This window comes from Erpetoichthys calabaricus, chromosome 16 (genome assembly GCF_900747795.2).
Source record: "Erpetoichthys calabaricus chromosome 16, fErpCal1.3, whole genome shotgun sequence".
NCBI lineage: Eukaryota > Metazoa > Chordata > Cladistia > Polypteriformes > Polypteridae > Erpetoichthys > Erpetoichthys calabaricus.
This window is the reverse complement of record NC_041409.2, coordinates 39,586,233-39,612,918: the sequence shown is the minus strand read 5'-3', so window position 1 is coordinate 39,612,918 and position 26,686 is coordinate 39,586,233. Positions and strand designations below refer to the sequence as shown.

The window sequence follows — 26,686 nt, the reverse complement described above, 5'->3', positions numbered from 1 at the left end:
TGGAATTCATTACTTTTTTAATGTCAACATAGATTATTCTAGTGAGATAATGTACAAATTATAAATATATATATATATATATATATAATTCTAATAATTTATTGCAAGACATTATAATCACTTTACAAATACTGTTTTCACAATAAAATATTCTCCTTTTTCTGTAATAGGATATCCAATGATTTGTGCTGTTTTGTTGTGCTAGTTTGGGTACAGGTAGAATGAGAAGAAAGCACCAAGATTATAAATAAAATAAAAAAGACTAAGGATTTAAAAGGGTCATGTACAATAAATCGATGCTTGAAGACAAAACTATCATTTTTATATAAAAAAGAACAAAAAAGAACTTTGTTTCATAATTCTTAAATACGGAAGACTGAAATTGTCATTTGAAGGCATTTTATTCTCCCTCTTCATCTTCTTGTTTGATAATTGGGTTCCCTAAAGAGAAAAAAAAATACAGAAATCAACATTGTATTCCATACATTTGCATATATTACGGAAGCTCAATAAATAAATGAATATCAAACACACACATGAACAATGGTATATGGCACTGCAAACTTCATAAATTAATGGAAGGAGATTGGTAGCAAATACTGTATATACTGTAAAAATATACTCTCCTATACAGTCAATGCCGGTTTTAAAAGGCCTTATAAATTTAAGAGTGTGATGGTTGTGAAAGTGCAATGGACTGGTGCCCTTTCTGCATTGTTTTCTGCCTTATGGAGAGACCAGAACCCCAAGACCCTTAATTAAAGAGATTAAACTGGTTTGAGAATGTTAAATTTTTTTCAGAAGATGTTGTTGGTGGCTTTTGCCATCACTTGGGTTACATCACAAGGTAAACTGTGACTAGAATACTTTCTCAATGGAGATGGATTGTTCTATGACACTGCGGTGGGCTGGCAACCTGCCCAGGATTGGTTCCTGCCTTGCGCCCTGTGTTGGCTGGGATTGGCTCCAGCAGACCCCCCGTGACCCTGTGTTAGGATATAGCAGGTTGGATAATGAATGGATGGATGTTCTATGGCAGGGTTTCTAAAACTTTTTCTCACACCTGATCTTGCCCTTCTTTAGTATCTTTGAAACCCATTGCATGCTGAATGGAATCTCAGAGAATCGCCATCAATCAACATAGCAGTGATTGCTTAATCCAGTGATGCCCAACCTACGGCCCCCGGGCCATATCCGGCCCGTGAAGGTGTTACATATGGCCCGCTCTTTTATTCCTATATTCACATAGTTATTTAGTGATTTATGACTGTACACTAATATTAGAATAACTTTCAGTCGGAGATGATCCCTGATGGCGCCAGAGGGTCGCTCTTTATTTAACCCTAACTGTTTTCAGAAGCCAGACGAACAAATTTTGTTAATTCTTTCTGATCTGTGGTGCTAATGTGGTCTGGAATGTCAGCCCCCACCCCACGCCCCTCCTACCTTCGAATAATGACCAATCACGTTGACTCAACGTCGTTGAGGAATGTTGAGGAACGGAGCAGAAACTCGCGTCGTAACATGTATGGCGTCCCCCTGCGCCTTACAAGAAATACTACGGGTCATCGTAATTGCGATATTTCCCCGTGTCAGACAGTTCGCCTTCGGCATTTGATTTGAGTGGATGGTGCTATCAGTGTAGCCGTGGAAAATGCCAGAAAGGAGGAAACAAAAGGTTGACTCGAAGTGCAGAAATTTTCAGGAGAAGTGGACAAATTTGTATTTTTTTGTACAACAAGATGAGAAACCACTGTGTCTCATCTGCAAGGAGACGGTTGCAGTATTCAAGGAGCACAATATTAAAAGACACTATGAAACTAAACACAAAACTAAGTATGATCAATATGTTGGTTTGCCGCGTGAAGAGAAGATTGCCAAGTTGCGTGAAGAGGTTGGTGGATTAACAAAACTGTTTAATAAAAGAAGAAAAGAAAACGAAGCAGCAGTTCGAGCGAGTTTTCGGGTTGCTCACATATTGAGTAAGGAAGCCAAACCATTTTCCGAAGGTGAATGTGTGAAAAAGAACATTCTTGCAGTGGTAGAAGAACTGTGCCCAGAGAAAAAGAGTGCAATTGAGACTGTTAGTTTGTCTCGAATGACAATCACAAGATGAGTTGAAGATTTGGGAAGCAATCTTCAGCTGCAACTGAAGACGAAGGCGGGTCAATTTGAAATGTTTTCAATTGCTGCTGATGAATCTACAGATGTGACAGACACTGCTCAATTGTTGGTGTTTATTTGTGGTATAAACACTACTTTTCAAATTACTGAGGAGCTGGCAGCAATGAAAAGTATGAGTGGAACAACTACTGGGGAAGACTTGTTCAGAGAAGTATCACAAGTGATCGACGTCCTTGGGCTCGACTGGAGTAAACTTGTAGGAGTGACTACGGATGGTGCAAAAAGCATGGTTGGACAGCACAATGGGTTGGCTTCCAGAATAAGTCAAAAAGTGCTTGCATCAAATGGTTCCCGACCATTACAGCTCCACTGCATAATTCACCAGCAGAATCTCTGTGGAAAGCAATTGAACTTAAAACATGTTATGAAGGTCGTTGTTAAAACTGTGAACTTCATAAGATCGCACACGCTTAATCACAGGACTTTCAGAGAATTTCTCAACGAAATTGAATCTGAGTATAATGACGTTGTATATCACAGTGAAGTTCATTGGTTGAGTCGAGGCAAAGTGTTAAAATGGTTTTTTGACCTGTGGCATGAGATAGATATCTTCATGACTGAAAAATCAAAGCAACTTCCTGAGCTTAGCGATCCCTCGTGGCTATGGGATTTAGCAATTTTGTGCGATTTAACGCAATATTTGAACAAACTCAATATAAAACTGAAAGGAAAAAACAAGCTTATCTGCCATGTGTATGCAGATATAAGTGCATTTCAAGCTAAATTGAGACTTTTCATGCAACACACTGAAAGGGAGCAATTGGTGCATTTTCTGACGTGTACTGCACTATGACAGGCACAGATGAATGTTCACTTCCCAAAAAGAAGAATGGTCCAACTTCTGAAGCTGCTGAGTGACAATTTTGAGGAGAGATTTGCAGATTTCCATGACCTCGGGAGTGAAATCCGTTTGTTTGAAAATCCGTTTTCAGTTGATGTTCCCACTGCGCCAACTGATTTACAACTGGAACTGATCGAGTTACAATGCAATACGTCTCTGAAGGATAAATTTAGAGAAAAATCTCTACCAGAGTTTTATGCTGAACTGTTACCAGTGAACTTTCCAAATTTGCGAAAGGAAGGACTGAAAATGACCACGGCGTTTGCGAGCACATATGTTTGTGAACAAACTTTCTCCGTGATGAAGAGAGCAAAAACCGGGTCACGTTCTCGCATTACAGACGATCATCTTCATTCTGTGCTAAGGATCAATGTGACAAATCTTGACCCAAACATTCCGAAACTGGTTTCTGAAAAACAACTGCAGACATCGCACTAATAAAATAAGCATCGGATGGTGAGTCCACCAATTATTGATTTTTCATTTCTTTTCTTTTCTCACGTTTCGGTAACTAGAATAATTTTAAATATCCATATTTAATTTTTGCATACGTTGTGGCCCGCGAAATTCACAGCAAAGTCAAGTTTGGCCCCCATATTATGAAAGGTTGGGCACCACTGGCTTAATCAATCTGTAGCTACCCAACACGACATGCTATGCAAAGCATACAAGAGCCATTTCCATTAAATACAACAGTGACTCAAGACCCAACAGCAGCAATCCACAACATAGTTTTAAGAAAATTTGTTCAACTGCATTGATGAAGAACTTGGACAGTCACTGTAGCCCAAAGGAAAGGGTATTGGGCTTAAAATCTAGGCTGCTAGTTCAGCCTCCAAATTTGACCCACTGTAGCTGCAGATTTTCATTGCTAACAGTTTAACAGATCAATAGGTCAGTCTTACTTCTAATTGACTTAATTGTTCAATCACTTGAAATGTCTTTTTTTCTCATTTTGCCTTCAGAAAAATGTGCCAGTATGATATTTACATTTGAAATAAACTCAAGAGATATGCGTTTTTGCCATAGCTATAAATATTAACGTTTTTAGGTGGGATTTGATTGCTTAACTGGATTCATATACTGAAAATTAGTGCAGACACAGAATGCTAAAGAGGAGCAACTTCCTCCCGTTGTGTTCTAAGGTGTGCAGAAATTGGAAGGGACCACAAAGAATACAAAAAGGTAATGAAACACTAAATTTTATTAGTAAAGAGGGACAATTCTCTGCATCAAGCAGATTTGTTTGATAGTCTCTTTCCAGCCATCTGCTGAAAAGGAGCACTGTGTATGGCAGCAGAAAATTAAGATACATGTGAAGTTAACTTCATGAGTTGGATAAAATAATAAACTGGAGGAAGAAAATTCAGATAATCTCATATAAGATCTTAAAAATGGCCTTACTTTAAATTTTTGTGAAAAAAAGTTATACTAAATAAAATACATGACTATTTTAATATTACTGATACTTAATTCTATTCATATTGGAGTTGTTAAAATATAATGGAGGATTTTTTTTCAACACACTATCTCATGTAGTTTTATAAATCTTGGAGAGGCTATGGAATATACAGAGTAGGATTTACCTTTACAAAGCATGGTAGGCTAGTTTGTAGGGCTGCTGCCTTATAGCTCTTTGACACAGAGTTCATATTCTAAAGCCTTCTGGTAAAATGTTTCCAAATTCATACCACAAGAAGAACTGCATCCAGTATGCCAGGTCATACAATTACTGACACATCCACAAGCCCTACAAAAGCAGGGAACATGTCCTTTCATGGTGCAAAACATAAACTAATAACATTTAAACATGCACATGTAAGTGTGCATAAAGTTAAATTTGTGTACTTTTCTCCACAGTGACTGGTCTGAGATGGAAATTGCATTTTTCCATCATGCAGCTATTACAGCGCAGTTTTGTCCATCTGTCCATTTATCCGTCAGTCAACATACATTTGCACTGCCTATGTTTTCAGTATTTTTAAGAGCAAGTATCAAGGGACCTATGCAAGCTCTACTTTCATTTGTTTACTAGTAAAATTGTCCGCAATCTCTGTTCTCCTTACTGCGAGGCAGCAGCGTTATTACTGAGCCACCGTGCCACCTTACTTTTTAAAGTAGAGTATAGCTTTTACCCATCCTGTGACATGGGATTTTCCATCAGCCTGCGATGGAGTCCTTGGTAGGAAAACCCACTGTTGATCATATTAGGGCAAGTTGGGTTAATTAGGTATGCATGACCGAAATAAATACTAGTATGACAAATAAGAAGAGCACTTTAATGAACAGAGAAACTATAAAGAAAGCAAGACTGTGACCCTAAGTGAAATGTTCTAAAATGTGCCAGGATGGACTGAGGGAGACTTCATAGTAAAATGATATAACTGCGTTAGTGAGAGTACAGGCAAAACATAATCCAATTGAGCTTCTTTACTAAATCTGTGACTTTACTGCAAAAAGTAGGCAGTGTGTCCTTTGGACAATGTAAAGCAGAGCAGATACTACAGGCAAATAAGTTGTTTCTCACCCATTTGTATACTTTGGAATGAAAGGGGCCATCCAACCCCAGGTTACGTTTAGTCTACTATTAGTGATGAACCAGCGAATCCAGTGAAATTGAATTTGCAGGAAACTTCATGGCATTTTGCAACTAGTGAAATTTGCTCCATTGACGGAGAAAGAGATGTGTTTAGTATATATACAGAAACCTTTCTGTAACTACTTTCATCTCAACTGCAACCTTGCAACAGCACTCATGTGGGGACTACAATTACTATCTGGCAGAAGGTGTGCACTGTGGCTGATGGGTGGACATCTTCAGTACACATAAAGTTTAAATATGAGCACTTGCAAAAGCGGGGTCTCATCTAAGGCTGCAGGTATAGTGTTTTTCTCAACCACTTTGTATATCACTTTCGTTGCCTTGCTAGACTGCAGTTTTTGTTTAAGAGTACATTTTTTTTCATCATGGGTTGTGTTCAGCCATGTCGTATTTCCAAAAGACACTTGTCCCTGGTTCATTTTGATCTGACCCTTTTGAAATAAATATATGGGCCTAATGTTCCTTTCTTTCCACCCCTTCAAGAAAAAAAACACTTATTAACTACATTCACAATGGCAAAAATCACATACAAAATGAATTTTAGCATCAATTTCTCAAAACTGTATGCGAAGTCAGGCTGTTTTCCTCCCCTTATATATTTTGTTACATTACATTTTACATAACCTACAGAGCAAGACTCAGGCCGTCGGTTAAGAAAAGTGGTGACGCAATGCCTGTGGGTCAAGCGTAGCAACTGGAGTTTCTTTGTACAGTGTTCACATGATAATAAATTTGAAATTAACTGATTATGTTTTTTTATCCAGGGAAAGCCCTGTATTTCAGAAAATGCCAACACTATTGTCCACCTGTGTATCAATACTAAGTTCACAATACCAATCAACACTCAATGTTAAGCGTTTTGTGTGGCATGTTATTTGTGTGCACTCATAATGATTTAAAAAAAAAAAAAGTTACGCAATGGAGCTAAGTCCTCAAACAACCCCTCTGTTAAATTCAACAACGACTGATGCCTGTGTATACTGTGGGCACTGTTACTGAGGGCAACAGGTGGGTGGTTATTTATTTAAATTCCCATCTACCAGACTTGGCACGAATGCTTTTCTCCCGATTGAAATAATCCATTTTAACTTCCAAAAGCTGTAAATATTCCTTTAGATTAACAGCATTGATCCAAAAGCTTAGCTTATTTATAGCAAGTATAAAATGCTACATTTAAGTTTTCTTTGTGTTGAAGAAAATACATTTCTGTAGTGTGGGTGCTGATAGGATGGATTTTGAGTTAAACAGACGTCACAAAGTCAGTTGTGAGCCAGACTCATGCAGCTTGTAAGCAAAATGTGTAAATATGACTCAAGTTTGTCTAATAGTATGACATTAATCAAGGAAATAAATTGTAAGTAAGTAAATTCAATTGATTAAAAAGTTTTTGAGCCCTATAATGTACATTTCTTTTGAATGTGAAAGGAAAATGCAGTATCTTGAGAAAAAGCTAACTCCACACAGAAGCAGGGCAAGTGCTCATAATGAGGTCCCTGGAAATATGAGGTACTGTAGCATGATTAGCCATTATTATAGAACTATTTGTAAATGTAACTATTACAATTCAGAAATTAGCAAATTAAAAATGCATATCCAAACCTGATTTTTTTTTTTTTGTAGTGTACCTTTGTTGTAGTAAAATACACCTCACATAAGACAACATTTTGACCTACCGTCGAGTTTTTTCAATTTTGGAAGACGTCTTGTTGCCTCTTCACTCCAGTTGCCCTCAGCTGAATGCTTCTCCTCTAGGGGATTTCCAACAAATACAAGATCAGCTAAACAGGGGAGGTCTGCCAGTTTTACAAATTCACCTGCAATATAACACATCATTGGGTCAGTGTTTGTTAGCAACAGAGATGCTCTCTGTCCTTTTTTTTGGCACGGTGACTTACAACTTATACAAGATTCAGTTTAAATTGGCATAGTTTTCACTTAGGCGGCACGGTGGTGCAGTGGTAGCGCTGCTGCCTCGCAGTTAGGAGACCCGGGTTCACTTCCCGGGTCCTCCCTGCGTGGAGTTTGCATGTTCTCCCCGTGTCTGCGTGGGTTTCCTCCCACAGTCCAAAGACATGCTGGTTAGGTGGATTGGCAATTCTAAATTGGCCCTAGTGTGTGCTTGGTGTGTGGTTGTGGTTGTGTGTGTCCTGCGGTGGGTTGGCACCCTGCCCGGGATTGGTTCCTGCCTTGTGCCCTGGGATTGGCTCCAGCAGACCCCTGTGACCCTGTGTTTGGATTCAGCAGGTTGGAAAATGGATGGATTAATATTAAATTGATGAGCTGAATGTACTGTTTTGGAAAACAAAAGGCTCCATCCTTATTTTTGGACGCTTGGTGGCCGATGGTGACATTTTAACTCTGCAGCTTAATGACGCTGGAGTGTTTTGACAAGGGAGAACTCCATAAGTGGATTTGCGCATGTAAACAGTGGTTTTTAAAAAAAAAGTCAGGTTTTTCTTTTAATAGGACTACTCACCTTATCCGGATTTTGTGTGTGCATGTAAATGCACTCCACGTGTTCTGTTTAAATTTTTAATTTTTTGTCTTATTCCTCTTGTTAAACTGATGTTTCCTCTTTATTCAACATAACACCGCAACCGAATCTTAAATGCATTAAATTGTAAAAACGAACTTAAGCAACAGTTATGAGCAAATATATCAGAAATTTAGTAACAAGATTCTAGCCTGATCCTGATCAGTATTTGCAGAATGGTTTAATTTTATAAGTTAGAATTAAAGGGAAGTAAATAAGATTGTACCATCTTGAGAGAAAAAAGTATAGAAAGAAAACCAGACAGTTCATAGTTTGTGTTTTTCTATGTTTTGTTCATTATCTTGCATTTTCATTTATCAGAGCTTCTTTATTGCACAAAAAAATGAAACCATATTACAGTATTTTAATTCGTAAAATGAATGTGTTTGTGTTGTTTTCTGAAAGAGTACTCTAGAAATCTGATGGCCCCCAATAGTAACAATAAGTGGAGAGGGAATTATGTGGGGATTTTGCCTAAAATTACAAATTCAGAAATCCCAAGAGACTTAACAGTTCATGCGTCACTTTGATCACAGGGCAGAATTTCATTACGTATCCTCATCCAAGTTTGATATCTTTTAGCAGTGTCCTGATGGTTGTCATTTGTGATGTTATGAAAACCATTTCAAACAAGTACCATAACCAAATCTGCAAGACTTAATTACAATTTAGCCAAGTAATAAGATGGATGTAAATTAAACTTAAAGGTTTTTATCTCTATTAGCAAATCTCCACGTGACATGGTAAGTCACTTAATCCGAAATTGTCCAATTCCAAATGTTTATAATATATTTTATTTGACTTGGATAAGAAAAAAAATAAACACTAAACCTACCCCATTCTTTGACAAGATTATTAGACATATAAAGAATTTTGAGCTTCTTCATCACATTGATCCCTTTAAGCTTCTCAATCTGATTATAGGAAATCCACAACTCCTCTAGTGAATCCCCAACTGCCTCCTGTGAGGGAAATAAAAAAAAGTGTTATAGTAATAGTCTAGAATGTATATCTCTTATTCCCAAGTTAATTTATTGGTACTTACTTTTATCTATCATTTCATAGCTGCAAGCAGTACAAAGAAATCATGTAACAACTTTACTGAACTTGGAGAATATGTCTGGATAGTTACTCGTGATAGGTAAGTTAACCATAATGATGCATATAAATTTACTGTGAAGAAATTGAAATTCATAAAATTATAGACCTTGAGCAGGGTAACTCAGTCAAACAGCGATTCTTCTAATTAAATTGTGTACTAAACAAACAGACAAAATAAATTCACATTGACAGCAGGTGTAAATGCACAGACAAAAACATTCAGTAGAATGATGCCAGGTTTGCCCTTTTTGCACTGAATGTTGGCGTTTACATTTGTCATGCAATATATTCCTTATACTTCCATTTTACTTGTGAAAAAAATAAGGCATCTGTCAATTTATTTCAGCTCACTGTGAAGGTGTGTTAATCCACATCTATGTCATGATGAGTTGAAGCCTATGTTGTGGTTCTGTCCACACCACTATGTTTCTGTTAATAAACATAGACATTGGTCTCCAAGATTGTCTTTCGTGCACACTATCATGGTGTTTTTCAACCCCCTAAAAGTAAGAATTTTGACAAAGCTTTCTCTGTAGTCATATACTTCTGAAAACACAACCTCAGCATTATAATGTAGAAAGATGGAAACGCACATTTTTTCAAAAACATAGACTCTTATCGCACTCTGATATTTTTTTCCGCTTCTTATGCAACTCTTCCCTAATTGGGTTCTACTCATTTCAACTACTCATTTCAACCGCTCATTCCCTGAATGGTCACCTTTCACATAAAAAAAACATATTCCAAGAGAGTGAACATAAAAGACCTGCACGCATCTAAATTGGGTTTTGTACAGTCTAAATGCTGCATACACGTGCGAAAAGCAATTTACCACTTCTAAAGTTTTGCCATAATTCATGTGGCAGGCAGTGCTACTGTCCCTTCAAGGATTTTTCCACCGACGCATGCATGCCCAGTGTAGGCGAATGTCTACATCTTGCGCATTTCCAGCCATTCTATTGTGCAGATACTTTCATAAACAATGTGAAAATATTATTGTGGACAGAGATCATTTTAGCTTAAAAATGCAGCAGTATGGACATAGTGTGGCGTGTAAATAGGCCACACGCTCACATTAACGCATACAAAGCCAACTGAGGCTTGCCAATTAACTGAAAATGTGTTTGGGGTGAGGAATGAAGGAAATGACAACTAAGCAGATCCCTACAGGTACATGAAGAACGTGCAAAGTCCAGCCAGACAGTAACTGGGCTAGGAATTGAACTCTATGGAAGCAACACCAAGCTCTGCACCACTATGTCAACCTGGAAATTGGAACTTGAGCAGGCAGTTCAAAACATATTTCTCTTTAATAATGTATAGAAATAAGAACATGAGCTGACCTAAGCAAGTAGACTGACTTAACTAAAAATGGGGCCTGATGCCAGTGTCACAGTTTGGTTTAAGCATTTGTGAGTATAAAACAGACCCCAGTGTCCAGATCCCTTTTGATCCCTCCATAAAGTTACCCCATTATGGTTGTTAAGAAAAGTCTTTAAAAAAGAAATTGTCAAAAGCAAGTTTTTTTCATATTTCTGTATCTTTTTCAGTTATCTTGTAAAGATTTTGTGCTTGAATGTAATGCTTATGTGCTTTGTATTCTACAGCATAAGCAAAAGTCTTCTATAAAAATAATCTTTTTTAAAATTTTTTCTAAAGTATATTTGAAGTAGATTCCTTTTTTACATATCTACTATAGTGAGTATGATAATACAGATAAATTATTTGCTACTGAAGTGAGAAACACATTTATCTTTAAGCCATGCTCCTGTGTTATCAGGATCTTGCTAAATAGATTTTGCAGTTATCATTTGGGTATATCAAAATACTTATATTTTATGTCTATAAAATACAGTAGTTGGTATTATAAAAACACACTTAAATTGACTGGAACAAGAATGCATACATCAGTATTTTTTTAGTGTATTTGTGTTGAAAGTTACTAAAAAACACAAACAGGCATAGATTTAACAAAATAACTTCTCTGTCAATTCTCTATAAGAAAGCCAAAAATTACCAGTCCATTTAAATTTTTGATATTGTTCCGGCCAAGTGACAGAATCCGAAGGTTTTCTATTAAAGGAAGAAAAAATATTTAACATGTTAGCTGTTACTGTCATTAAAATTGTTTAAAATTACATGTGCCTAGTTTCTGTAGTTGTTAAATGGGCCATGTCTGTGTCACTGCAACAGTACATCTTTAATTACAGGCAGTCAAGCTGATATATAGCATACCATCTTACTTGAGCCAACGTATCTTGTGGAAGATGTTCAGATATTAAGTATAATCATCAGACCTTTAGTTTTTATCACTTGAAAGTCAACACTTAAATGAAACATGAAGGGCCCGCAATGTGACACAAAGCTATTATTATGCCTGTTCCTAAAGTTATGTATAATTTGCATAAAGTCAATACTTACTGAGTCCATTGAGATTTGCTATTTTTTCTATACAGTTTGTTGAAAGAGAAAGTTTCCTGTTGAAAATAAAAAATACGGAAAATAAAGTCACTGTTTTTTTAACAATATAAATAATAAAACAACTGCATTCTTACAATAATATGTCTTTACAAATGGGGGTCGAGTCCATTTTACTTGTATCATTGATGTACAAGAAATGTATTTGAGTCGAAGCCTTGTGTACATATAAATGTACATGCAATTGTTACATTATATTAGAGATTTTCGTTCCTGTTTTTGTGGTATATATGAATACAGTATGCCCTGATATAACCAGTTATGTTTTAGTTGTGTATCATTTCTGCACTCTGGAAATATTATATAGTGGCTAAGGCTAATGAAACTGACCACCTGAAAGGGCATACCTGTTTAGCATAGATGCAAACAAAAACTACAGTGTAAAGACTTAAATCATTCAAAGCAAATCAAGACGAAGGTTACTAAAAAGAAGCACTAAATGGAAGGTAGAAAAAAAAAATAGCCAATGCATTGAACTTCCTCAGGGCAGAGTCCATTGTAAAGAAATGCAGAGAGGACGACTACATTGTTAATCGAGATTGAATATCCAAGTGATAAAAGCACTAGTCCAAGAGGCAGCTAAGTGGCTTATGGAAACTGTAGAGGAATTACAGTCTTCCGCAGCTTTAATTCAGGAAGCTACACAATACAATTGCTGAGTGATTAGTTAAGCTGGGCTTCATGGGAGGCTGGCAAAGTGAAAGCTACTACAAAACTATGAGACAAAGAAAAAAATGAAATCAAAAAAGTTGTGGTGTCAAATGTAATACCACAGATCATTTTGGTAATGCCATGATTACTCTGAAGTTGGTCCTTTGGGTTTCTTGTCAGTATAGGAGAAAAGTAAGACATGTAAGGACAGAATAAGCAACTGATGTTTTAAAGTACAGAGTAATCATGGATGAAAGGAGATGTGAGAATGAGTGGAACTTGAGGGATGGTGCTTCTACTAAATTGCTTCTTGAGAGACTTATATATAAAACAGAGAGGAAAAAATTTTGCCTGCAACATTACAAACACTATTATATTATATATTATATTATATACTTCCAAATATATGTCAGTCAGCCAGTCATTGTCCAACCCACGATATCCTAACACAGGGTCAAAGGGGGTCTGCTGGAGCCAATCCCAGCCAGCACAGGGCGCAAGGCAGGAACAAACCCCAGACACACACACCAAGCATACACCAGGGACAATCTGGATCGCCAATGCACCTAACCTGCATGTCTTTGGACCATGTGAGGAAACCCATGCAGACACGGGGAGAACATGCAAACTCCATACAAAGAGGACCCAAGAAATGAACTCTGGTCTCCTTACTGCGAGACAGCAGCGCTACCACTGTGCCACAGTGCCACCCTGCAGATATATGTGTTCTACATAATTATATATCTCTCTATTATATAAAAAAAATCTTCCAATGCGACGAGACTTTTTGGAAGAGAGATTTTTTTTCAATTCCCACGAGCCGAGACTTTTACATTGAAATTTTTTCAAATCACGCTCTCCTCTAAAACATTTTCAAACAAGACCTTAACACGCATTCGTGTGAATGCTTTTGTCAGACACACTTCCTGAGCCCTCAGCTCTTATACATTTTAATGTTTTCCTTACTTTAAGTTCCCAATTAAAGAAGACGTATTATGTCCAAATCTTATTGAAGAATTTCATCATGAAGGATTATCAACATAAAAAATGAGTACATGCACAATCCTAGCACCAAGAAATGAGGAAGTCAAATGAATTAACGGCAAAAATGTTGATCGGTTACACATCAAATTGGTTAAATGCATCCAAAAATGTCGAATGGTTACATGGCAAATTGGTTAAATGTGTATCAATAGACTATGCTGAAACAGTTTGCGGTGATCGTGCAGAAGACGAAAACAACTTACAATATCCCAAAGAGTATCTACAACCATTAACAACGTCCAGTCTTGCAAGGCACAAATTACTGTAGAAAGAAAGATGTATCCAAGAAAGGTAATGTAGTACATCTTCCACGGATAACATTAGACAACAAAGGAGATCTTGACATGCCATTCGTATTAAAACGTTAACAGTTTCTGGTTAGAATGGCTTTTGCAAAGACAATTAACGAATCTCATAGCCAGAAATAGAGAGAAAGAAACAAAATTCAATCATGAGCAGTTATAAATTGCGTTGATGCATATGTAAAAATTCCCATGAAAATAAAAATCTGTTTAAATTGTACATCCACATCCCCATATGCGAGCTGCAGAAACGCAAAGAAGCTAGCACTTAGCACAGGCCAGGGGGTTGACGAGCGAAGCCCCCTAGTATACAATACATATATGTTGCAGGATATGTATAATTTTATGTGTGTGTATGTGTCTTTGTTGTTATTTTTCTAAAGAGATATACTGTATAAGTAAGAATTTTATTGTACCGAGTACACAACAATAAAACCAAACTTTCTTTTTTACTTACTCGCAGTTAACTAGTGTATATAAAGATGCATCCATCTTTTCAATAGGAGGGATCTGTGCATAGAGTTTAACTTCTTTGGCCTCGGCCGCTTTCTGCCCTGACTTCTCCTCCTACAGTATTAAATAGAAATTGATACATCAGAAAAAGAATGAAATGAATTAATTCGAAGAGTGAAAAGCACAGTTAGGGATAATAACAAGTGCATGATTTTTTAAATACAGTATAATTATTGTCAAATGTACTTCTTAATCATACAGTTCCATACAGATTATATGCAGTTTGAGATCACATTTACCATAAGCAGATTTTAATAAATGTTAATTTTTCAGCTTAACATTTTTAAATTCTACTTGCAAAATTTTAAATTAAAATGCAGGTATATGAATTTCCAATAATCCATTAAATATTCTAACAAGCCCTTTTCATTCCTGGGGTGTGCCAATAAGGGACACTGCTTCATAGTAGTAACATCCTCATTTTTATTCCACCTCATTTATAAAACAGAGCAGAAGAGAGGACTTCCTTCACACATGCATAGCACCAGGAAGAGATACAAAGGCTACCATCATTATAACCCATAACCTTAAAAGCTGGGAAATATATAAATATTTAAATGTAACACACTCCCATAGATAGTGTTTTTTTGCCAAGTGCATATAAAATTGAAATTCACAACTTTACCGACTGGTTATAAAATGGTGGTGTCTCTGTCTCTTTGCCATTTGACTATAAACTTGTGGTAGATTTCCGAATGACATGTAAACAAATATGTAACCCATCTACCTAATAATTTATAAAAATAATCTTTTAGTTCAAACTTTAATTGAAGGCCCAGCATTCCCTCTGTAGACATTTCTAAACTTTGTGTGGTTGTTCATTCCAACCACTTTTCTTAATTAGCTGTTAATTACTGCTGCTAATGAAACATCCTCAGTTGCTTTTTAATATCCAGATCCCTCAATTAATTCTTTTTTACTTAAACAGCAGCCAAGTGAGCCAAATGATATCAATTCCTTTTATTTAATTCAAATGGCTTCTTTGTGCTTGCTTTTTCCCACACCAGACTTTTCCAGAACTGTTCATTTTTTTCTGAAAGAACCATCAAAATGTTTGGTAACCAGCACAGGACAACATGTCTCAATTATCTGCTTCAAAAAGGTAACACTTAACGGTTCTGTATCATAAAAAGGAAATCATTTAAAATGAAGACACAAGTCTGATCCATTAACACTGGTGAAATTCACTCTCTGTCTCTGCAACCTGGAATGAAAACCTGCAGACAATGCATCCCTCCAGGATCTAAGTTTGATACCCCTGGTCTACACCATCTTCACCAGCTACAACATGATACCAGAATTTCCAGTCTGCAGATCACAGGACCTCATCCACTTAAAATATGACTTCCCAGACTATACCATCACATTTTCTGAATGCTGCAGTAACTCAGCAAGAAATGAGATTAAACATCTCATCAAGGAATGTAGTGTCACCAATATTTCCCTGCATATCAATGACACAAAAGAAGCCATGTTACACTTTATCAGACATAGGAATAGTCACACCAAACCAGGCAACAGTGAAGTGAGTGTGGATGTCATCAGCTGGTTCAGATTTTCTGGGATACAAATCTTCAGGGCCCTGGCATAACAACCACGGCTTCCTTTTCTGTTGGTGAGCTTGTGGGAATGCAGGGAAGGTTAGCAAATGCTTCCAACTGTATATTCGTAGACTAAGAAAATTCTTGGTATCTGCATAAAACTAATCTTGAACCTGAATCAGCTATGGGGAGCTACACCGAAACACTGGTGTAATGAGGTCTGTGCCCTATATGGGACAACAGCCACCTTGACTATAAATTGTTGGCACTTGTATGGCCTGGCAGACAGTAGCACAGCATTAAAGTCCAAGTTAACATAGTCTATTTATATTCAATATTGTTTTTATTGCCCATTATTCACTTGGCAATAAGAAGAAACACATTGTTTACTTGTTATAAATGTCAAACTGATTTCTTTTTTTTTCTTTTTATTTTTAAACTTACCCATTTTACTAGGGCTTCTTTTATTGTGGTCGATTTGGCCTACAAAAAAGAAAAAAAACAAACAAAGACATTGAGTTTTTTTCATTTTCAAATACTAAATATGGTGTTAAAAAAAAGTAAAAAACACATAGATTTCATTTCCAGAAATGGTAATCCCACTGTCTTTGTTGGTTTCCTGATGTACCACTACTTTGCCTCCAAGCTGTTTTCCTGGTCATGGAAAGACACTGGAGACATTGGACGTTTTTGAATCAAAAACTGAAAGATTTTGCCATCAGATTAGACAGCCTGACACTGACAACTTCTATAGTGTGACCTGAATAGGGCTCTGACTGTGTCTGTTCTAACTAACATTAGAACAATTTAGACGAGAACAGGCCATTCAGCCCAACAAAGCTCACCAGTCCTATCCACTTATTTCTTCCAAAAAAACCCATCAAGTTAAGTTTATAAAGTCCCTGAAGTCTGACAGTCTACCACACTACTTGGTAGCTTATTCCAAGTGTCTATTGTTCTTTATGTAAAGAAAAGTTTCCTAATGTTTGTGCGAAATTCACCCTTAACAAGTTTCCAACTGTGCTCCTGTGTTCTTGATGAACTCATTTTAACTCTTTCAGGGCGGATGTCGACTTTTGTCGATATTCAGGGGTAGAGGACGGTAATCAGCTGTAAACGGTGACAAAACTCTCCATTATGTCTTAGTTTAATTCTCTTTAAAGTTAGCTTTGTTGATCTGATGGTGATTTCCTGCACGTGCATGAGTAGCAAAGAGCAAACAACCCCTCAAATAGCATCGACATCTGGCGAAACACCAAAGCGAAGGCGCAAAGCAAAATGGATGATGTTTTGCATATCATATTGCTGAGTCAGACTCTGAGTTGTCGGATTTTGATGTAACTGATCTGGAGATTGAAAACGAAAGTGAGGGGCCAGCGTCAGCTGATAGTGGTGCTGAACATGTCCGTGTAGCTAATGCACCTACACCAACGTTCACCTGGGAGGACTGCCTCCTACTATGACAAGAGGTATAAACCAGATTGCGTCACACTGCGAATGCTGCTGCAACGCAAAGACAGTCAGGCAGCCTGCTCATCACGTATTCCTGCTGGTCACTGAGCTGCCCCCATGCCGCCAAGTGCTGCCAGAGACGCCGAACGGGCGCTGACAGCAGCCACAGCATGCAGCAAAAGACATTTTATATTGATTTATGTGTGAAACCATTGGTTTGTGTGCTTTTCTGAAAACTGGAAAAAATATTCAGCCCTCAAAGAGTTAAAATAATAGTCTCTATCCACTGTACTAATTCCCTTCATAATTTTAAACACTTACATCATGTCACCTCTTAATCTCCTTTTGCTTAAACTGTAAAGGCTCAGCTTTTTTAATTTTTCCACATAACTCATCCCCTGTAGCCCTCTATTCAGCCTAGTCGCTCTTCTCTGAACCTTATCTAGTGCTGCTATGTCCTTTTTGTAGCCTGGAGACCAAAACTGACACAACACAGTACTCCAGATGAGGCCTCACCAGTGCATTATAAAGCTTGAGCAGAACCTCCTTGGACTAGTACTCCACACATTGTGCTATATAACCTAACATTCTGTTCGCCTTCTTAATGGCCACCCAGAGGTTTATCTTCCCTACTGATGCTGTTGACTGGAGCTTTTAGTTCAACAATGAATTTAATGGACAGATATTATTTGGTTCAGTTTGAAACTGCTTGGTTTTATTGTGTGTTTAAACTAATCTTTGTCTTTCTGCAAATACATAGTAATTTGTAAAGTCGTGATTGCATTTTACTTTTGAACTTGGTACAGCACGCTAAACAATTACAAATGAAATTTTAATTAACTGTAATAAATATTAGAGTTTCAGACGCAAAAGAGAAAGATAACCCCTAGTTGGCCTCTTTGCAAGTAGCAAGAGAATTAAAACAAAACTGACTCTGTCAGAGAGAAGCCAACAAATTATTTATCACAAGTGTGTCAAGAAACACTACGCGAGCTCCTTTATACCAACAGCAATACATCTGCATAATGAACACATAACTGGGACTGGAACTGCCAAGACAGAAATTTGCTTTCTTCTTCTCTCTCTCTCCCTCCCTCCCTCCCTATATAAATATATATATATTTTTTTTTTGTTCTTTATTTCACCTTATACAATTTCTTGTATTAGGAATTTGTTAGTTTTTGCATACCCCTTGGGGTCAGAGCGCAGGGTCAGCCATTGTACAGCGCCCCTGGCGTCAATTACAGGTTAAGGGTCTTGTTCAAGGGCCCAGCAGAGTAGGATCTCTTTTGGCAATGATGGGGATTCAAATCCGGCAACCTCCTGGATACCAGCATAGATCCTTAGCTGCAGAGCCACCACTTCGTCCTACTTTGCTTTCTTCTTCTCTCTCTCTCCCAATATACAGTGGTGTGAAAAACTATTTGCCCCCTTCCTGATTTCTTATTCTTTTGCATGTTTGTCACACAAAATGTTTCTGATCATCAAACACATTTAACCATTAGTCAAATATAACACAAGTAAACACAAAATGCAGTTTTTAAATGATGGTTTTTATTATTTAGGGAGAAAAAAAATCCAAACCTACATGGCCCTGTGTGAAAAAGTAATTGCCCCCTTGTTAAAAAATAACCTAACTGTGGTGTATCACACCTGAGTTCAATTTCCGTAGCCACCCCCAGGCCTGATTACTGCCACACCTGTTTCAATCAAGAAATCACTTAAATAGGAGCTGCCTGACACAGAGAAGTAGACCAAAAGCACCTCAAAAGCTAGACATCATGCCAAGATCCAAAGAAATTCAGGAACAAATGAGAACAGAAGTAATTGAGATCTATCAGTCTGGTAAAGGTTATAAAGCCATTTCTAAAGCTTTGGGACTCCAGCGAACCACAGTGAGAGCCATTATCCACAAATGGCAAAAACATGGAACAGTGGTGAACCTTCCCAGGAGTGGCCGGCCGACCAAAATTACCCCAAGAGCGCAGAGACGACTCATCCGAGAGGTCATAAAAGACCCCAGGACAACGTCTAAAGAACTGCAGGCCTCACTTGCCTCAATTAAGGTCAGTGTTCACGACTCCATCATAAGAAAGAGACTGGGCAAAAATGGCCTGCATGGCAGATTTCCAAGACGCAAACCACTGTTAAGCAAAAAGAACATTAGGGCTCGTCTCAATTTTGCTAAGAAACATCTCAATGATTGCCAAGACTTTTGGGAAAATACCTTGTGTACTGATGAGACAAAAGTTGAACTTTTTGGAAGGCAAATGTCCCGTTACATCTGGCGTAAAAGGAACACAGCATTTCAGAAAAAGAACATCATACCAACAGTAAAATATGGTGGTGGTAGTGTGATGGTCTGGGGTTGTTTTGCTGCTTCAGGACCTGGAAGGCTTGCTGTGATAGATGGAACCATGAATTCTACTGTCTACCAAAACATCCTGAAGGAGAATGTCCGGCCATCTGTTCGTCAACTCAAGCTGAAGCGATCTTGGGTGCTGCAACAGGACAATGACCCAAAACACACCAGCAAATCCACCTCTGAATGGCTGAAGAAAAACAAAATGAAGACTTTGGAGTGGCCTAGTCAAAGTCCTGACCTGAATCCAATTGAGATGCTATGGCATGACCTTAAAAAGGCGGTTCATGCTAGAAAACCCTCAAATAAAGCTGAATTACAACAATTTTGCAAAGATGAGTGGGCCAAAATTCCTCCAGAGCGCTGTAATAGACTCATTGCAAGTTATCGCAAACGCTTGATTGCAGTTATTGCTGCTAAGGGTGGCCCAACCAGTTATTAGGTTCAGGGGGCAATTACTTTTTCACACAGGGCCATGTAGGTTTGGATTTTTTTTTCTCCCTAAATAATAAAAACCACCATTTACAAACTGCATTTTGTGTTTACTTGTGTTATATTTGACTAATGGTTAAATGTGTTTGATGATCAGAAACATTTTGTGTGACAAACATGCAAAAGAATAAGAAATCAGGAAGGGGGCAAATAGTTTTTCACACCACTGTATATGTATATATAATATATACAGTCAAAGTAAAAAGTATGTGAACCCTTTGGAATTATCTGGTTTACTGCATGAATTGGTCATAAAAAGTGATCTGATCTTCATCTAAGTCACAGGTACTGATATACACAATGGGCTTAAGCCAATGATACACAAAGAATTCTACTCTTTCATGTCTTTATTTTACAAAGCGCATTCAACGTTCACAATGGTAGTGGAAAAAAGTAAATGAACCTTGGGATTTAATAACTGGTTGACCCTCATTTGGCAGCAGTTACCTCAACCAGGCACTTCCTGTAACTGCATATCAGACCTGCACATCGTGCGGGGGGAATTTTAGCCCATTCTTCCCTACAGAACTGCCTTAACTCTGCCTTATTCTTTGGTTATCTTCTGTGTATGGCTCTCTTCAAGTCATTCCACAGCATCTCAATAGTACTGAGATCTTGGCCACTCCAAAAGGCGGAGTTTGTTCTTCTGAAACCATTGTTCTGTGGATTTGCTGCAATGTTTGGGGTCATTGTCCTGTTGCATCACCCAGCTTCTTCTGAGCTTAAGTTGATAGACAGACACCCTCACATTATCCTGGAGAATTTGTTGATAATCTTGTGAATTTAATTTCCCCTCAATGATGGCAAGCTGTCCAGGCCCTGATGCAGCAAAGCAGGCCCAAATCATGATGTTCCCGCCACCATACTTTACTGTAGGGATGACGTTTTGATGTTGATATGCAGTGCACTTATTACGCCAAATGAAGTTCTGCTTGTTCCTCCCAAATAGTTGAATTTTGGTTTCATCACTCCACAAAACATTTTCCCAGTACCATTGTGGAGTGTTCAAGTGCTCTTTTGCAAACTTCAGGCGTTCAGCAATATTCTTTTTTGATAGCAGTGGCTTCCTTCTTGGTATCCTGCCATAGATTCTTTTCTTGTTCAATGTTTTGCATATAGTTGACTCATGAACAGAGATGTTAGCCAGTTCTAATGACTTTTTCAAGTCCTTTGCTGTCACTCTAGGGTTCTTCTTTACCTCACTGCTGACTTTGCGTTGTGCTCTTGGGGTCATTTTGGCAGGGCGCCCACTTCTAGGTAGAGTAGCCACAATACCAAATTGTCTCCATTTATAGACAACTTGCCTAACAGTAGACTGATGAATATCTAAAATCTTTGAGATGACTTTGTAACCCTTTCCAGCCTTATATAGATTAACAATTCTTGATCGTAGCTCTTCAGACAGCTCTTTTGTGTGAGGCATGATTCCCATCTGGATATGCTTCTTGTCAAAAGCTCAAACTCAAACTGTATAGTGTTTTTTATCAATCAAAGTAATTCTAGACCACACCTCTGAATTCGTTTCATCAAATGGACTCCAGGTGTGCTAAATTCTGACTGCAATAAGCTTTTTAAAAAGTCATTAGCTTAGGGTTCACTTACTTTTTCCAACCTTCAGTTTCACAGTTTGAATGATTTATTCAATATGGGCAAAAATTCTCTGAAAATCTGTGTATCTTTAGTTATAGGAGACTGTGTTTGTTCATTATTGTGACTGACATGAAGATAGGACCATGTTCTATATGGGAATTAGACATAAATACAGATAATTCCTAGGGGTTCACATACTTTTTAATTTAAACTGTGTGTATATATATTTATATATTATATTATATATATATATATATATATACACACACACGTATATATATATAAAATATATTTATATCTATTTATGTACTTATTTATTTAAAGAGCTTCTGTAAAAAGCCAAATTCCCCCTGGATACAAATGAAGTTCCATCTATCTGTCTATCTATCCATCTTCCTATCTTCATATATATTCTTTAATCACTTCTTCCTGGTTACCTCTGTTGTGAGCTTTATTAATTGATTATCTTCCGCTTGTTTATGTTATTTATAAGCCCAGATGTCATACCCAATTACAAACAGTCAACTTGTTTTCCTACTACAATTGTCTGTTGTTTTTGACAGATTCAGCACCCTGGGTTTGAAGCCTAAGCTGTATAGGATGTGCATATTCTCCTTATACGTGGTGTTTTTTTTTCTTCAGCCTGCACAGATTTCATTTTGTACTTCGCCCCATTAAGGGTTGGTTCCTGCATTGTGCCTGACGTTGCCAAGAAAGGATGTGACTCCCTAATGATTTTGCATTGAATTAAGTGAGTTTAAGAAGGTAACTTAATTATTATCAGAGCTTTGCCTGTGTACCTACTGATTTTTTGTGGAAGGAAGTTCTGCCTCATCCATGTATTACATGTACTAGATGTGCACTACGTGATAAAATTAACAAAAGTTTAACAAAGTTTCTAAAAATGAATTTCAAAATGAATGGAAGTGAAAATATTATTTATTAAAATGGGTAGCGTGGTGGTACAGTGGAAGTGCCTCACAACACAGAGACTAGGGTTCAAGTCCCTAGTGGTCCCATACTGGTGTTTGGATGTTCTCCCTGTATCCATGTGGGTTTCTTCTCACAGTCCAAAGACATGCAGAGAAGGTGGACTGCAGATGATTCTGCTGTGTGTTTGTGTATGAGGTTGTTCACCCTGTGTTAGACTGGCACTCCATACAGAGAGTACCTGCCTTCTACCTGATGCTTGCTGGGGTAGGCTTCAGCTTCCCCATGACACTACTCTAGATATACAATACTGTGCAAAAGTTTTAGGCAGGTGTGAAAAAATGCTGTAAACAATGAATGCTTTCAGAAATATAAATAATGATTGTTTATTGTTATCAATTTACAAAATACAAAGTGAGCGAACAAAACAAAAATCTAAACCAAATCAATATTTGGTGTTACTACCTTTTGCCTTCAAACCAGCATCAATTCTTATAGGTACACATGCACTAAGTCAGGGATTTTGTAGGATTCTAGTCAGGTGTATGATCAACCAATTATACCAAACAGGTGCTAATGATCATCAATGTCACACGTAGGTTGAAACACAGTCATTAACTGAAACAGAAACAGCTGTGTAGGAGGCTTAAAACTGGGTGAGGAACAGCCAAACTCTGCTATCAAGGTGAGGTTGTGGAAGACAGTTTCATGTCATGGCAAGATTGAGCACAGCAACAAGACACAAGGTAGTTATACTGCATCAGCAAGGTCTCTCCCAGACAAAGATTTCAAAGCAGACTGGGGTTTCAAGATGTGCTGTTCAAGCTCTTTTGAAGAAGCACAAAGAATCGTAGACGCAGTGGTCGGCCAAGGAAACTTAGTGCAGCAGATGAAAGACACATCAAGCTTATTACCCTTCGAAATCGGAAGATGTCCAGCAGTGCCATCAGCTCACAACTGGTAGAAACCAGTGGGACCCAGGTACACCCATCTAATGTCCGGAGAAGTCTGGCCAGAAGTGGTCTTCATGGAAGAGTTACAGCCAAAAAGCCATACTTCCGACGTGGAAACAAGGCCAAGCGACTCAAGTATGCACGAAAACATAGGAACTGGGGTGCAGAAAAATGGCAGCAGGTGCTCTGGACTGATGAGTTAAAATTTGAAATAGTTGGCTGTAGCAGAAGACAGTTTGTTCGTCGAAGGGCTGGAGAGCGGTACAATAATGAGTGTCTGCAGGCAACAGTGAAGCGTGGAGGAGGTTCCTTGAATGTTTGGGGCTGCATTTCTGCAAATGGAGTTGGAGATTTGGTCAGGATTAATGGTGTTCTCAATGCTGAAAAATACAGCCAGATACTTATCCATCATGCAATACCATCAGGGAGGCGTATGATTGGCCCCAAATTTATTCTGCAGCAGGACAACGACCCCAAACATACAGCCAAAGTCATTAAGAACTGTCTTCAGCGTAAAGAAAAACAAGAAGTCCTGAAAGTGATGGTATGGCCCCCACAGAGCCCTGATCTCAATATCATCGAGTGTGTCTGGGATTACATGAAGAGACAGAAGGATGTGAGGAAGACTACATCCACAGAAGATCTGTGGTTAGTTCTCCAAGATGTTTGGAACAACCTACCAGCCGAGTTCCTTCAAAAACTGTGTGCAAGTGTACCTAGAAGAATTGATGCTGTTTTGAAGGCAAAGGGTAGTCACACCAAATATTGATTTGATTTAGATTTCTCTTTTGTTCATTCACTGCATTTTGTTGATTAATGAAAATAAATGATTAACACTTCTATTTTTGAAAGCATTCTTTGTTTACAGCATTTTTTCACATCTGCCTAAACCTTTTGCACAGTACTGTACACGTTTGGAAAACGCAATGTAAAATGTTTAAAACGGCACAGCTAAAGCCTCTCATTGCAATGCAGAGTCACCGGTCCTGAATGGGTTGAAGTCCACTGTGGGGCACACATTTGGGTTAGACCACTTAAGAGATGCGAAATCAGCTAGCAGGCACCTGTTTAAGATGCCACCAGAGAACACCGACACAGCGACATTGGGTGAAGATGAAAAGTTAAAATAGTCAGTGCATGGCCTGGGATTTGAACCCTAGACCAGGGGTAGGCAACATCGGTCCTGGAGTGCCACAGTATGTGCAGGTTTTTGTTCCAACCCAGTTCCTTAACGAGAACTCAATTATTGCTGATGAAGCACATATTGCTTAAGTGACATTTTAATGCTTCATTTTAGTGGTCTCGCTTGTTAAGGTTCTCTAACCTTAATTGCTTATTTCAATCTTAAACTGCTGCATTCAGTGTTTTAATTGCTCCTTATTAGCAATAAGATGTAAAAGACAAAGCAGCCAGCAGTTCTCCAGCTAGCTTTTTTCCAATTACATCTGTGTGTATTCATCATGCACGGTTTGATTTAATAAAACACTTAATAGAAAAATGTGACAGACTGAAAATGATCTGTTTTAGGCTTCAAATCATTTGGATGTTATCCTTGGAAAGGAAAAAAATCTACGATATAAAAGCCTAACATTGCACAGACTAACAAGCCATAAAATTAAATAAGGTCTGAGATTGGCAATGATTGGTTTCTAATTAAGCAATTGGGTTGGAATGAAAACCTGTAGCCACTGCGGCTCACCAGGACCGACATTGCCTACCCCTGTTTTACATCTTATTGCTAATAAGGAGCAATTAAAACACTGAATGCAGCAGTTTAAGATTGAAATAAGCAATTAAGGTTGGAGAACCTTAACAAGCGAGACCACTAAAATGAAGCATTAAAATGTCACTTAAGCAATATGTGCTTCATCAGCAATAATTGAGTTCTCGTTAAGGAACTGGGTTGGAACAAAAACCTGCACATACTGTGGCACTCCAGGACCGACGTTGCCTACCCCTGCCCTAGACGATGGTGGTGAGAGGCAGCATGGCTCAATAACCATTAAATCATTTGAACTATTTCAGACACTTCAGGTTTATTCGACAGTAATCACATAAAGGAAAAATTGGCTCCTCGTTTGTATGAGACATAACCTTATTGACTATGAGGACGTGATTAGAAATTCTTCGAATAAAAATCGTATAGACCTTGACTTTTTGGTTATCAAATTATTACACAAGTCTGCCCAGGTCATTATGTTTTCTATACTATAGCATGTGATTCACTTATTGTCGCATCCACAAAAATAGCAGAATTAATCACTTTATTTGGAACCTCCTTCGACGAGTACCGACACAGAAACAGCGCAACAATACAACGAACGTAACGATCTATGAAATGTACAAATCATAACGTCAGACCATCCAAATGTGCAAGAACATAAAAGTGATCGGACTAATCGCACCCGCCAATCAGCCGACATTACTAAACGCTATAAGATCTGCTTTTGATTTGGCAGATCAACTACTCGTTTATTTTGTATTTCTAATGGTACCAGTGGCCTTTTTAAATTGTGCCGGACAGCGTGTGCGACGTAAGGGGCACTTCGATTCTCAAGCGAAGTAACCCAAATACATAAGTTATGGAAGGCTGCTCAGCCGTTGTCTCCATTTTTACTGCTAGCTACTTATTAAAGTACGCACACGATGAAATGAAATTGTATACAACTAATACAGTTTTAATCAGAGATTAAACGTTCATTTTATAGCAGTAGTATTGACTGTTGTAACTCACCATGTTGCTCTGTCCGGTTGCTATGACACAGGCAGCGCTGTGCGCATGCGTGGCGCTGGCTACATAAACACTGCGTTCTCATTGACGCGAACGGCGCGCTCCTCCTCCTCGGGAGCGCGGATGGGCACTCGCTGAGAAGCCTGTCTATGCAAGGTAATAATGGATGTTCAAGGGGAGAAAATATGTTAATATGCATGTAAATGTACACAAATAGACCAAGTAAAACGAATAATAGCATGGTGGAAGAAGTGTGTGATTGTCCATGAAAATAGTTGCACGGTGGGATGTGCTTATTAAAACCCAATCGTTTTCAATCCAGTTATTCTAATAGTTTTGGGCAAAGTAAGACGGGGCACCCCACCGCCGGTCAAATTAAAGTTAAA

The 26,686-nt window shown here is 38.0% G+C and overlaps 1 protein-coding gene across 1 annotated transcript; it reads right to left on the bottom strand.

Annotated features, from left to right (window-relative positions):
- dnal1 (dynein, axonemal, light chain 1) lies at window positions 1–26,361 on the bottom strand. Its single transcript, XM_028822366.2, has 8 exons — window positions 26,304–26,361; window positions 16,235–16,273; window positions 14,194–14,303; window positions 11,683–11,738; window positions 11,279–11,334; window positions 8,996–9,122; window positions 7,301–7,441; window positions 1–441 (listed from the first exon to the last, which is right to left on the bottom strand). Exons 1-8 carry the CDS (start codon window positions 26,304–26,306, stop codon window positions 401–403), a joined length of 573 nt encoding a protein of 190 aa, XP_028678199.1. The 5' UTR covers window positions 26,307–26,361; the 3' UTR covers window positions 1–400.
- Window positions 26,362–26,686: the final 325 nt, after the last annotated feature.